Genomic DNA, 14320 nt, shown 5'->3' on the forward strand with positions numbered 1-14320 from the left:
TTTCATTTCCACCTAGGAGAACTTTTACAATCTTTGCAATCTCCTATGCTTGATGAAGGGTGCCTGTGCCCAAAAGCTTGCAAATAAAGAAACTTTTTTGCAGACATCTAGCTGGTCTAATAAAAGACATCACACCTCTGCCACGGGTTTTGATTCCTTAGTGTGTTCAGAACTTCAAAAGTGAAAAACTGGGCACCCTATGTTGACACGTGCACGCTGTTCTCCGAGTCATCTGGAATGCCCATCCTGACTGAAGGGGTGTAGGCTGGCACCTGTGGTCATTAACATTCAATCTGGTACGTGGAAAGGCACCATGTCACAAATAATGAGGTCCCTGCAACTGGTCTAGAGCTGCTTTTAGTGCTGGGCAGACTTCTTTCGATACATGCTCTTCCAACCACAACTGCTCAGGATGGGGAGGAGCTTTACGTGCGACTCAGTCTCAGTTTATGAGTCACGCGTAAGGCTACTTGTAGCAGGCCATCAAGTTATTTGTCCGACCACGTCAGCAGCTAGACCTTTGAGGCATGTGCCATTAATCACAATGTCTGGTGGTTCGCTTAAGAGGCTCTAGCACCACCAGTCTGCTCGCTGCCATTTGGCTAGGACTATTACTAAGACACCATTACAGACTTACAGACCATCACGTCACCTCCTTCTAAACCTGCCTATACAGCGACTTGCCTCCGCATACTGTCAGCCATGTGTTGCAATTCCCCACCTGCTGGAAACAGCAAGCTGGGATGATTCAGTCAGTTAGGCCCCTTCAACAGGAGAGGAAGGAGTTATCAGGTGTCCATTTTATCCTCTCCCCGTTGCCATACATGGGCCCTATAAGTGCACCAAGAGGAAGACTGAGGCCACGTTTTATGTATACAGTCACCAGCTCCGAGTCCAATAGGAACTGGCAAGATGCTCTCATTCCAGACATGCCCAGCCTGGAATTAATCCTCTCCCTGTGGTGCCGGAGAAGAATGTGCGCTACTTTGATCCCGAGTTTTGATGGAGGGGTGTTGCTGGAAACTGCTCAAAGCAGACGCAGGTAGCACACTTCCACAGCACCCAGGTCCTGGCCTCTCCAGAAAAGGAAAAAGCTAATGTCAGCTTTTTGAGATGCTGTAAAGGACACTCCCGCGCAGCTCTCAGGCAGACTAATCATTTCCCCTATCCCAAAAGGCTGGGAGAACGCCAAACCCCCGTATTCACAGGCAGGGACCTGCACAGCTGCAGCCTTCCTCCGGCATTTATGAATTAAACAATCACCTTGCTACAAGCCAGGGGGGCCGTGAGACCTGCCCGGTTGTTCGAGGCGACTGGCAGGCAGCGCTCGGACACTGTCCACCTCCCCGGCAGCCGCAGGACTCGGCCTGCCTTACAATACTGCCTATTTGACTAATCAGAACATTGTGTCCTTGGCCAGCTAAGTCCTCGCTGTTACCAACCTGAAGTAAACAGATTCTGCAGCAGCAATGAGCCCGTTACCAAGGTCACAGTATTGATCAGAAAGGGTAATTAAAATGCACAGTTCAACTGACCCGATGCGACAGGGCTGCTGGGTGGCCCCCGAGCGGCGTGAATAGCTGCAACATCCGTGCCCTGCTTTCTCCAAGCCAATTCCCACCAGACTCCAGAGCGGCAGAAGCTGCCTTCCCGGCGCACAAGCATCCTTCACTTCAAGTGGAATTTGTGATGACAGTCCGAGTCCCGCTCCAATCTCCCACCCACGGCCTGACAGGTCCCAAATCACTTTTCTGTTTGGCTTGGGTTCCTCGCAGCGCTTTCAACTTCCTCAGCTAGCACACGCCAACGCCAGCCCAGCAGCAATGCTGAGCTCTGGCATACTGGGCTACATTTAGGAAAAGGGGCACCTCTCAAAACACTTAACCAAAGTTTCACTAAATATGGGCTGAGAATAGGCAAACCTCCATGAAGCACAGCCGTGCTTATGAGGGAACAGTTTACAGACTAGAGGCTTGGTGGCTGCTCTCAACGTTAGCATAGTTCAGACCAGCCCAATGCTGGTCTCGAATATGGAGCTAGTACTTTCCCACCATCCAAATTACTCAGGGTCACCCCTCTGCGCTGGGACAGGTTTTTAAGGTTTTTCTGCTCTCCATTACGGAGTACCCTTTGAATACAAGAAGTGTTGATGGCTATCCTGTCTCTAACAATTTCTCCTTGCACATCTATAGGGGACAGGACAAGTACTAATAGGCTTGAAGTGCAGCAAGACAGATGCAAGTTGGACATTAGGAAGAACCAACTATGCAGCTGGGAAGCACTGGAACAGATGCCCCAGAGGCTGCAAAACTTCTAGCACTGGAAAATGTTAAGTGCAAGTTAGAAACACATTTAGCTGGAACAGTTTAGACCAGGAAGGCCAGCCTTTCTGGCAGCCCATTAGCCCCCCATATGCCTCAAGTGCCACTCCAGTCACCTTCCTCTGTCTGATCTGCTGCTGTGCCTTCTGCTCCCTGCTCAATTTTTTTGCTGCTCTTTCTGCTTCCCGCCATATCTGCTGCTGTACTGCCAGTCCCCTCCCCGGTCTGCTGGCAGGCTGCCCATGCTACCCCTAAACCCCTGTTTTAGAAAGCAACAATCATGCATTGTTAGATGATCTCCTCTGCTCTCTTCAGGCCATTACATCTTTGACTCTACAGATGCTCAACTGATCAAAGAGCTTAAAAGAAGCGCAACAACCCTATCGTAAAAGCGTAACATCTTATGCACAGAAAACTTTGTAAATATACTAATACATAGCGAGCCATTTACAAGTCCTTTATTAAATGTTCTGAGACTGGCAATCAGGCCATACATAGTTCTGCTCACCTTTGCTTAACAAAAGTAATTAATAAATCCTTTGGGGGGCGGGGGGGGGGGGAGCTGCGTCAACCAGGGTCCGCTACCTGCAAGAACATACAGACAATGCACATCTACCTATAAACTTCAACAGCTTGTCTGAAGTAGTCAGATCACATCCGGCTCTGGACAGCAGATTCCAAAGGACACATGGAGGAAGAACTGCGAGCAGTGTGGAAAGAGTAGACTCAACCACTGGACTCGGCTTGGGCAACGGGGGAAGAAAGAACTGTCAGGAGCATGAAGAAATTGTTCTAGCCTGCTCCATTCTGCAACACAGCCTTCTTAAATAAACCAACCTTGCCATCAGCGGATCTCCTATACTTGGGAACAAACACCACATGCGCTTCTTTAATCTTCCTTTAAACCATCTTCCCGTCAGGAACAGCCTAGGAGCCTCCAAGGAGCCTCGCAGGTAACAAGGATGGGACAGACGGGCACACCTGCACCTTTCAGAGGCATTGTAACTGCAGGATCCTACTCATCTGGAACTGGCTATGAAACAACACAACTCCAACAGGGTCTGCAAGAGCAGGTCCTAGGAACCAGGAAGCCGACGGAGAATGTTAACACCCTTCGAGGACCTGAAGGCGAGACACCCTCAGGCTGCAAACTCTGACCACAGGAGTCTGTGCAGACAAAACTGGTGGTTTTAATATATGGCCTCTCACTCCAAAGAACACGTGTCACTCAGATGCCAGAGGTCCTCATCATTCTGGTTCTCCACGTCAGCCAAGAGCCCTCTCACCCAGGGCTGTAGAGTGCCCTCAAGACCTTTGCAGACCAGGCAGGCTGATGATATCACTTCTTCCTCTTGTATTATTACTAGAACACAGGGATAAGTCTCCCTTACAAAGGATCAAAGGCTGTTACCATGCCCAGGTAACTGTACACCCCCTCAAGACAGGTAAAAGGCTCTGCACAGCATCCTGAGAACAAACAGAGCTGAGAGTAGAGTACCGGGGGACCGGTGAGATCCTGACCAATTTAGATACATTTGTTGGTAACTTGGAAAGAGAGGTTTAATGACATTTACCTCTACTAAATACTAAACCCCAAAGGATGGCAAATACCGGTTGGTAGAAACAGAGAATCCTTGTGAGGTCAAACATAGAAAGAAGTTAAGAGAATGGGATTTAATTTAGAAGAGTGCAGTTAATGCACATGGTAAAACATAATCCAAAAATACAGAACTACAATAAATATAGAAACCTGGAAAGCCACAACAGCAAAAGAGACTTAAGGGTGGATGGCAACAAAACGTGAATCTGTTGTGCAAGACACCAGTAAGATAATTCCTGGCCTTGTACAAGAGAAGCATCTCAGGATAGACATGAAGGTGACAAAGTCTCCGCTCTTCGGCTATAGGGGGAGAGAGCATCTAAAATTCAGCATCAAGTCCCGGGCACCTTGTCAGCAGCCAAACAAGAGCCAGAGAGGTCAGCAGAGAGAGCCAGGAGGCTGCAGAGAATTACATAAGGAAGAAAAATGACAGTTAAAAGGCACAGGATTTGACTGAGCAGGGAGTGAGGAAGCGAGGAGGTGGGAGACACGGTAATCATCTCCAAGTATGTGAAAGCAAGGGAGGATTTATGGGGGATGCCAGGAGATTTAATTGGGAACACGCTAAGAAAGGGACATCGGAATGAGTTCAGACAAGCTCTTTGATAAGATGGCCTAGTAGGATAGACTGTGACAGCCTAATGGGATAATGGCTGAAACCCCATTACTCGGCACATTCATATTGAGACTGGCACATGTTTTAGGGCTTTTATCCAATACTGGAGGGAATAAACCTGAGTCACTCAAACCACTGAGAACCACTGCATGCGCCTCGGTCAAACGACTGTGTCGCACATAGCAAGCCTGTCCTAAGAAGGGCACATAATTAACCTCCTTCCACTGAAGAAGTAACGCACTGGGAGCGAGCAGACTCAACACCAAGGCTACAGCCAGCACCATGGAAGCATCAGAGCAGCTCTTGAGAGTGACCTCAAAAACAATCTGTAGCAGACACCAGGCTCTGGGGAAGGCACAGAGTACTGTCTAGAGCAGCGGTTTTCAACCTGTGGTCTGTGGACACCTGGAGGTCCTCAGGCTACTTCGAAGGGGTCCACAAAAAATGGACTACGATTAATCAAAAGTATGTGAATACCCACACTTACAGGCAGCACCTTCATTCGAAATTTCCAAAGGGGTCCAGCGAATGAAAAGAGGTTGAAAACCACTGCTCTAGTGCGATCCACTTCATACGAGAACCGGATCTTAAGGCAACCCCCACCCCTTCCAACTTCATTCCTGCCAGTGTCCCCTTGCCCACCTCCCATCCACATTTTCCCTTCTCTGCATTCTCCCCCTGTCATATACACAGTAGCTTTTACTCTACCACAGCAAAGCTGCAGCAGTGCATTAGTATTCTCCTTGGCACCTCCAGTACACAGCCTCAGTGGGATTCCAGTGATGCCATCTTACGCAGGTTCACAAGCAACAAAACCCACAGAGCCAGTGCAGCTGGTTCCATGGGAAGGGGGGAGGGAGCATCACATTTATCTACTGCTCAAGCCAAGAAAGTAAAAACCTTGGGCATGTGCTACAAAGCTCCAGTCGCCGGCTGAAGCAGCAAGCACGAGACAGCATTAGCCCATCTCGCGCCCCGACTCTGTTGCATGAATAAGAATAACCGACTGCTGGTCAGTCTGATGAAAAGTAGTTCCCACCTGACCAGGCAGATCAAAGGGGCCTCAAAGCACCCTGGTGGTGGTACAGGAGGACGCTGCAGTAGTATGCTGCTGTTACAATCAACTCCAGAAACTCTAAGGCTATAGTATGCATTGCAGTTAGGGATCACATGGGCTCCCCAAGCAAGAAGTCTTCCTTGGCCAAACTTACCAACTCAGAGCATTTCATCTTCTCCACTTAAGAGCACTTCCCCACTCAGATCAAAGAGCAGGTACCACCCTCACCTCAAAATAAGATGGCTCCATTACCAAAATCTTCCATAAACAAGAGCACCCAAGAGTCCTGTTCACTGAACGTAAAGAGGGCAATTAAGACACGAGGACACTGGTATTCCCCAAGGAAAACAGCTCAAACTACTAACACCAAACACCCTGTTGGGTATAGGGTGGGGAGGGAGGATTATTTCAGTCCTTTGAGAACAGAGTACGATTCCTGAGCCGTCACAGGAACAGTTGCCCTGGCCACGTGGATTCCTCACTATTTCACAGCTGTAGGGAGATCCACTCTCTGGCTGCTAATCCACCCGTGTTTCTGAAGCAACCACTGTAACATCTAAGGATAGCAGTGGGGACAACCGGAAAATGCAGCTGCACGTTGCAACATGGCAGTTCCACCAGGAAGAAAACTGGTGTCCTTCGGCTCAACAAGACAAGATTTCCATTAGGCTGCATCGTTCCCCGTCTCAAAGACAACCACGCACTGCTACAGAGGGCCAAAATCTCGCTTCACCTCAGCTTCTCCGGCTTCTACTTAAAGGCAGAGTCTATCACGTTTAAGCTTTTAATCACTTACTTCCTGCTGTTTCCCTTTTTAACCTTTTTCCAAGTTAATGACAAGAGGAAAAAAAATTTATCAGGAGATCCTCAAGGCTGGTTTGCAGAACTCATATAGATCCTACCAGCTGGATCGCTCAGGCTTCCACAGGGGGTTGTTTCGAGGAGCATGTCTGCTTCTTCCACGACCAGCTCTTCTCTCAGTCTAGCTCCTGTCCGAGTACCTCCTCATTAATGGTCCCCACCTTTGGGCGCTTCACCTGGGAAACTAAACACACCGGCAACTCGCCTGCATGAACACGGAGAGATGTTCACTCCTATCAGCACTTTCACTGCACGCTGGTGCTCGCAGCAAGCATAAGCATAAGCCTCCCCTTTGAAAAACTATTCAGTAAGGGTTAGCACAAAAGAGAGAGCACCCATACCAATGCCCTGGGGATATTCCCAACTTCCTCCATCTGATCTTGAATGCACCCTGCCCCTTAAAAAATCCTTTATCCAGAGGAGGTCAATCAGGGCAAGGATTTGATAACTTCCCTGCCAGGTTTGGTTTATTTCAGGGTTTTTAATACCATACCTACTAGGGACCTCACTCCTCTGACGAAACCATAGCAGGAAGCTCTCAGCTATTTTCCTGGAATTTTTAGATAAAGGCGATGAGCTTCGAACCTCACAAAGGAGACACAAAAGACACTCTGCCTTGCATTAAAAAAAGAGAAGGGTCGCAAAAAGTAATAAGGCCCTTTTCTGATTATGATTTTGATACAAAGCAATCTGAAAATGCCTTGAGCTCCGAGACAAGCCACAGACCCTCAGCACTGGATGCTTTAGAGCAGCGTTTCTCAACCAATTGAGTCGCACCCCAAAAGTGAGTCACAAGAATATAAGAAAGGGTCGTAAACAAACTTTAAAAATGGATCAACACACTTTGAAAAAAAAGGAGAAAAACGTGGGAAACCGTGGCTTTTCCCTTGCAGGCTGGGAGAGGTCCAGCCTGCGAGGGGCTGCTTGGGACTCCCCTGCCCCACACCCACCCGCTGCCCCACACTGAGGGGCTGGGGGCAGCGGGCTGGGACTGGCCATGGAGGTTTACAAATGAGTCCTGGTGCAGAAAAGTTGAGAACCGCTGCTTTCGAGGTTGCCAATGCCTCCACTCTTCACAATCCCTGGCGGGGCCTGGAGCATTCATTCTTCAGAGCTGGCACCCGTTACGTTGTTATCAGCCTCAAAGCTCATCTCCCTGCATGCCCTCCAATGCTCGGGGCAGCATTACGGCGAGATCCTGGGCAGCGAGGTCAAGTCAGCAGCACAACACGAGCACAGATCATAGATGTGAGGGTCAGGCGGGTCCGTGACAGATCGAGTCCGATCCCCTGCCTACCGTTTTGTATCGGCTGCAAAACAGCCTCTGCCTACAGCTGCAATGTCAAGCAAATACCTCTACGGACTCCCCAACCCCCCGGCCTGACAGAGGAGCATCCGCAGCACAGATCTGAAGAGCTTTCGCCACCCTCCCACCACCCGCCAAGGAACGCTAAGTGCCAGGTATCCCTCCGGCAGCGCCGATGTCCGTTTCCCGTTGGCTTCGCAGCTCTCCGGGGAAACTGGAACAGCTGGAAGGAGCCTGGCTCCCGCGCTCCAGCTGTGGCTGCACCTCTGGAACGGCAGGCATGGCTCCTTCGCCCAGGCCCGAGCCAACGCCACCTGGGCTCAGGGACTGCCGCAGCTCCTCAATCCCCAGCAGCCGGAGGCTGGTTAAGCAAGCACCCTGGGCGCCGGGAGATGCCGGAAAGGCGAGGGGGCGATGCATGAGGCTGGCCCAACCCCGGTCCCCCCAGTCAACCCCAAGCCGGGGACCCCGCAGGCGCTGGTGCACGGGGGGTGCCAGCGCATACCCCCGCTCAGGCACAGGGGTCTGCCCCCCCGTTCCAAACAGACCGCGCCGTTATCCCAGGATAACCCACGCCATCCCAGGGCAAGGCAGGCACGCACCCCTGGCTCTATCCCGGGATAAACCCTTGCTGCCCCCTTGGTGGGGGAGGCGAGGCCAGCAGGGGTTAGTCCCGGGATAGCCCCGCACAGGGGAGGGGAGGGGAGGACAGACCCCCCTCCCCCAGGGGATACCTTTTTGGGCGCTTTGGTGACGGTGGCCATGAAGTTGAACTTCTCGGCGTCCTCTATCTCCTTGGCCTGCTTCATTTCGTCCCCGGCCGCCGCGTCCGGCACCGACATCCTGGTGCTGCAAGCCGGGCCGGAGCGGGCCGAGCCGGGCCGGGCGCAGGGACTCGAACCCGCGGACCCGCGGGACTGGGTGGTGGGGGCAGCGCAGAGCTCGTGCCCACCCGGCCGGACCTCTGCAGGCGGACTGCGGCCGCCGCACGCCGCGGGAGGGGGCGGGGCTAGGCGCGCTTACGTCAGCACGCACGGGCCGGCTCAGCGTCGGCACGCACGGGCCGGGCAAGGGACGCGAGGGGGAAGTGCTGGCAAGGGGAGGTGGTGCGGAGCCCGGCTGGCGCCGCGCGCCCCCTGGAGGGGAGGAGTGGGGCATGCAGCAGGGCTGTGTGCAGGAGGGGCGGGGCTGGCGGGCCCTGGGCATTCAGAGGCATGCTGGAGCTGGGAGCCCACACTGCTGAGGGTGCCAGACTGGGCGACTGTGTGCCAGGAGCGTGGTGTACGCTCGTGGCACAGAGGGGTCCCCGTGTCCCCGGAGATGCCAGTCTAGACGCTGGCCAGACATGCAGGTTGCAGATAAACCCAGCGAAGGCCTGTGCCCAGCACCCTCCCGCAGCATCTCAGGGTGGCATCTGCAGAAAAGCAGTGGGAGAGGATGGAGAGGATGCCGCCAACTCCATCTGGAAAAGGGACACGTGGCACCAGCTGTTCAAAGTCCCCGCCCCAGAAAAGTTAGTGGACAGGGAGAACCAAGGGGACAGCGACGCAATTGGACCTGAAGACAGCGAGGAGGACAACAACAGGATCAGCAGCAGTGCAAGCGACAGCGACAAGGACTGGGAACGAACTGAGAAGGGAAACCCCAAATCGGGGCCGGGACTAAGGGACTGTGCTTGGATTAGGACAGGGCAGAGGGTGGGTGCGCAGGGGAGCGGGTGCAGTTATTGTAACAGGTGCGTGGGTTTCTTAAGGTAGTTTTAAAAAGAAAAGGTGCGATGGAAGTCTATGATAAAGGATGTATATATATACCTAAATATATATATATAGTTATATATTAATTTTTAAAAAGATGGGTGGCATCTGCAGGCTCCTTGGATGTGTTTGGGGCGCTGGGCCGTGACTCTGCTCCGCGCCCCCATCGGGATCCACCTGTGGCCTTCGCTCCCGGCCCGGCAGTTCCACATGTTGCCCCCAGTGATCAGGCCTCGTGGCCTCCATTTGACTGAGAGGGCGTATAGTTTGCAGAGGGCTTGGACCTGCCATCCCTATGCGATAAACAGGCCTGCCCCCACGGCATCCAGCTTGGGACAAGGCCTGGGGGGTGGGTGCCATACCAGCGCCGGGAGGGGCGCACGTCCCGGGCAGCCCCCAGGTGGCACTGTTGCTCCTCGCTGTCCAGCTGTCAGGCAGCGCCAGCCGGGCGCCAGGGGGAGCGCGGCCCACCGGGTTAGACCTGCGTGCTCAGGGTGGCTGCAGCCCAGACACCCCTGTGCTGTGGCCTGGGGACAAGGGCAGCCCCAGCCCTGGCGATCCTTGTGCTGGGATGTGTGGGCTTCTCCCCGCAGGGTCTTGCATCCATGTGGTCTTGCTTCTGAGCTGAGCGCTCCCCGGCGCTCAGCCCCGTATCAGTGGCTCTCCTCCTCCAGACCCACCGCGGGCTGCTGAGATCCACAGTCCCTTCGGCCTTCAGCTTCCCTTGCGGTGTGCTGTTGCTACCGAGCCTGGGTTGCAGCAGTCCTCAGCGTTGCTCTGGGACCTGGGTCAGGTGCTGGGGTTGGGGGTGGTTTTGCAAAAACCTCATCAGTCAGGTTTCAGTTCTGCAAAAGCAAAAACGCTACTCAGAGCCCCTACGGCGCAGTGTGAAATGTCATCAGCGCTAAGCGATTGGGGACCTAAAGGGCTTCAAGCAGAAGCCAAACCGCTGGGTGTTGGAGGGAGAGGGAGGCCCAAGGCTGCAGAGAAGGACAGGCTGCTGCGATTCACCAGGTCACTAGGGGAGATTGGAGCTGGCTGTTCAGAGTAGGATTCTGGAAGGATTTGAGGCTGATGAACAGCTCCAGGAGAAAGAAAAACCAGTCAACGCATATGATGGGGCTGATCTGGTCTGGTAAACGCCTTCTTCCCTTTCAATTCCACTCCATTTTGCCTTGAGCTCCCCCACCATCCTCGCTAAGCTCTTCCTCCCAAGCCAGTCCACCCAGCCATGGGCAAGTAGGACCCCTAGCAGAGGGAGCAGTGTCTTCTTGGTTACTCACTTGGGCCTCCAGAGATGCAGAACTTTCTGTAAAGGAGTTGTTTTTCCTTCGGGTGGTGGAATGAGAGAGCTGTTATAAGTCTGCTTCATCACCTGTGCAGCAGGGGTAACGGGCTAGACAGTCCCCCCAGAGAAAGGTGTGAGGGTTAATGCCTGCAAACAAGCATACGGCTCTCCCAGAACAAGTAGGAATGTAACAGACACAAATGCCCAGATGCACCTTGTACATGGACACATGCACACTCCACACACATGCACACACAACCCACCCCCCACACATTACACAGCTCACAAAATTCTTGTGCTTATACACACGCATGCCTCCCCACATGCACTGCAGACAGAGACAAACACTGGCATACATCTTGTGCATACACGTGCACAAAACCCTTTACACATCCAAACCCTCCCCCACATACACACACAAGTGCATCTTGCACAACTACAGCCTCCCCACATGTGCCCTAGCCCACTGACATGTATGCACACACAATAGGCACTGCAAATACGTGTGTCATCAAACACACTAACTCTGCATAGATACACACACACGCATAATCATATGTGCATGCATGTACACACGCAGGGCAAATAAAGGAAGTGAGTGCCAGTAGCCTGCTCAGTCATTCATCATCCATCAGTAAGTCTGCAGTAAGTGTTGGTGAGCTGTGTTACATGGACACCTCTCTAGCAGACCCAATCCTAGTAATGCATGGGCGCACGCACACCACATCTCCCCCACTTGTGCACAGGCTTCCTGTACTCTTTCCAATAATCATTGTGTGTCTATACCACCCTCCTTTAAAAACCACTTTATCTCCATCTACACAAGTCTGTGTGAAGCCACAGGGGGACTTCAAAGAAAATTTGCTGAGCTCTGTTCTCAGAACCAGTGCACCACAGACTACCCAGATAGTTATCGCAGGAACTTTGGCAGTCAGGTGCGTACAGCTTCAGGCGCGTACAGCTTCTCACAGTTAGCTCCCTCTCTTCTGGGTTATCCTTTGCACCAGGCTTTCTGCGCAGCCTGCCCTGATCCCCTGCATCCCCAGGGTCTCTAGGCGGTGCAGGATCCTCACAATATTGGTATAGCCAACTCTGAGGAGTTACACACCCTCTGGGGTTTTCATTAAAGCTCCAGCTCCTGGAGTCATGGGATTATACAATTTTTTTTTTTTTTTTAGGAACTCATTCGCTTTTTGCTTGCAGGCAAGGGTCGCACAATAGGACCCTCAATGCTCAGAAATCAGAAAGCCCATGAAAAGAGCCCCCAGTCTCTTGCTTTAAAATTCATGAATTTTCAGCCAAACCCATGATTTGCTATTTTTTTTAAGCGAGGGAAGGGGAGAGGAAGGCTGACTCATCACTGGTGCACATTTGCAGCTGGAAACACTGCTCAATGGAAAGTCCCTTTTGCAGCTGAAACAAAGGCCTCTCTCCTGGTCTCTTCTTGCGGGGAGAGAGAGCAGCACTCTACCAAATATAAGTGCGCAGGAGTCACCACAGCCATGGTCCATCTAACTCTCCCTCCTCCTTCAAGTGGCTGCCTCTTCAGATGAAGGGGCAAGAACCCCCCTTGGCAGTCAATTGGTGGAGTAACCAGCAGTAGAAGCTATTTCCTGACCCCCTACTAAAGCCGACAGACCTACCCTAGATCCCAGCCCAAGAGATAATTGGGAGGGATGCACAGGGCAGTTTTAAGTGGTGCACAGTGAAGTGGTCCCTGCCTTTACAGGTGCTGCCATCCCTGAGCCCACTTCTCTTTCTCCCTTTTTCAGGAGTGAAAGCAAGACCGAGTGGTCTGGAGAAGGGGTGGGGGGAAGCCGAGAGGGGGCAAGCAGGTGAACCGGAGGGAGGGGGAACGTTAAAACTCTGGGGGCGATGGAAAAAGGCAGGGAGCGGTAGCCATGAGGGTCAGGGCACGCTGGCCTCAGCCATGCCACGGGCATGAGAGCTGCCATGACAAATGGGGTTAATGTCATCAGGCCTGGTTCACATCCCAGTTGCGAGGCACCAGCAGGGAACCGGCAGAAGTGTGGCTGCCTGAATCCCTTTTGTTGGCTGGAGCTGGGAGGGGCTGCTGAGGCCTTCCAAATATTCCTGGCAAAGAGTAGCTGAGCAGAGAAACCGGGAGGTGCAGTCCTGCTTTCGACAGGCACAGAAGTGCTGCGAATCCAGCCCGGGAGCTGGATCTACCCCAGCTGGGGGAGTGACGGGCAGCCAGACCCTCCTCAAACCCCAGGCACCTCCTAGGTGTTGTTGTACAGCCCCTCCCGTGGCTGGAGCAGTTATGGGGGAACAGGACCATGGGGCTGAGTAGGGGGGTGGGATTCTGAAAAGAGACAGGATGGGAGGGAGCAGGCTGTGGGGAAGGGGCAGCTGGCTGAGCAGTGGCAGTTGCTTTACAGAGGCTTCCCTACCTCAGCTCCAAAGCCTGGTCCCCTGCACTTTCCATGCCCTTTATGTTTGCAGGGGCCAGAGCTCTTGGTGCACAAAAAACTTGAACTGCTTTGGGGCAGAGTGCCTGCACATCAGAGAGGCAGGTCAGACTTGCAGTGGGAGAAGCTCCAGTCTTAAGATGAGTGGCACCGGGCAGGCCCAGCTGGACCCCCAGACTGAGCTCCCCCAGCCCTAGCTACTGATCCCAGCCCCGTGCCCGACAGCCAGCAGGCTGGTGGCTGCGCCCCCGCCAAGGCATGCCATAGAGCAGGACTTGACGTTATATAACCTCCATATGATTGGCTCAAGCACAAACCACAGAAGCTGTGCTCTCACCCCAGATGTATTGCACAGTCCTTCCAAGTGTCCCTGGCTTTGTTACACATCCACAGACCCAGCCAAGATGGTAAATTCCCATGCGGAAGCCTGGGCTGCAGGGGCACCCAGAGGATCCACCATACTGTCCCATGCCGCCCAGCACAGGAACTGGGATAGGTGCTCACAGGGACCCCCTGCTGCCTCTCCCTGCAGAAGGCACCATGGGAGACATAAGGACATGGAGCAGAGTCCAAAACAGGATACTGGGCAGGACGGACTCCTATTGCATGGTACTTTTGTCCCACATGGCAACTCCATGCCAGATATTCCTTGGTCAAACCCTCCTAATCCATCCCCATCCCTCTCTTAGCCCCTTGTCAGGCAATACCTCTAGCACCAAAACCAGCCTCCTTACAGCGTTTTACTACCATTGGCCAATGTGCTTGGCTTGAAGGTCTGAACAGAGCAGGGTGAAACTACAGCACCCATACAAGAACGCTAGAGCCAGTGAAAGGAAAGTGAGAAAGAGCCACTGGTAGAGACTGATCTCGTCTGCGGTCTGGATACAACAGAAAGGCAAATTTAGGAGAAGCTCAACCAAGGACAAGGATCCCAACCCTGCAAGGCCAGTAAGGGAAGCAAAGGAAGATGGCAAGGAGGTGTTTAACCCCTGCAGAGTCCACCCAGCATTAGAGAAGGAAAAATTGTTCCCTACCGAGCTTTTCTTCCTCGGCAATGGAGATGGCTTGGTGCCTGGGCTCTGAGC

The 14320-nt window shown here is 52.9% G+C and overlaps 1 protein-coding gene across 4 annotated transcripts in view; it reads right to left on the minus strand.

Moving 5' to 3' along the window:
* AHCYL1 (adenosylhomocysteinase like 1) overlaps positions 1–8771 on the minus strand; it is a 45361-nt gene extending 36590 nt beyond the window's left edge. For all 4 annotated transcript variants that reach the window (XM_090025810.1, XM_090025808.1, XM_090025809.1 and 1 more), the window contains exon 1: positions 8496–8771. In XM_090025810.1, coding sequence (XP_089881936.1) covers positions 8496–8603 — 108 coding nt within the window. In that variant the 5' untranslated portion in view covers positions 8604–8771. The remainder of the gene's footprint in view (positions 1–8495) is intronic.
* Positions 8772–14320: the final 5549 nt, after the last annotated feature.

The sequence above is a fragment of the Crocodylus siamensis genome, chromosome 13 (assembly GCF_052110815.1).
Source record: "Crocodylus siamensis isolate JL-2025a chromosome 13, ASM5211081v1, whole genome shotgun sequence".
NCBI lineage: Eukaryota > Metazoa > Chordata > Crocodylia > Crocodylidae > Crocodylus > Crocodylus siamensis.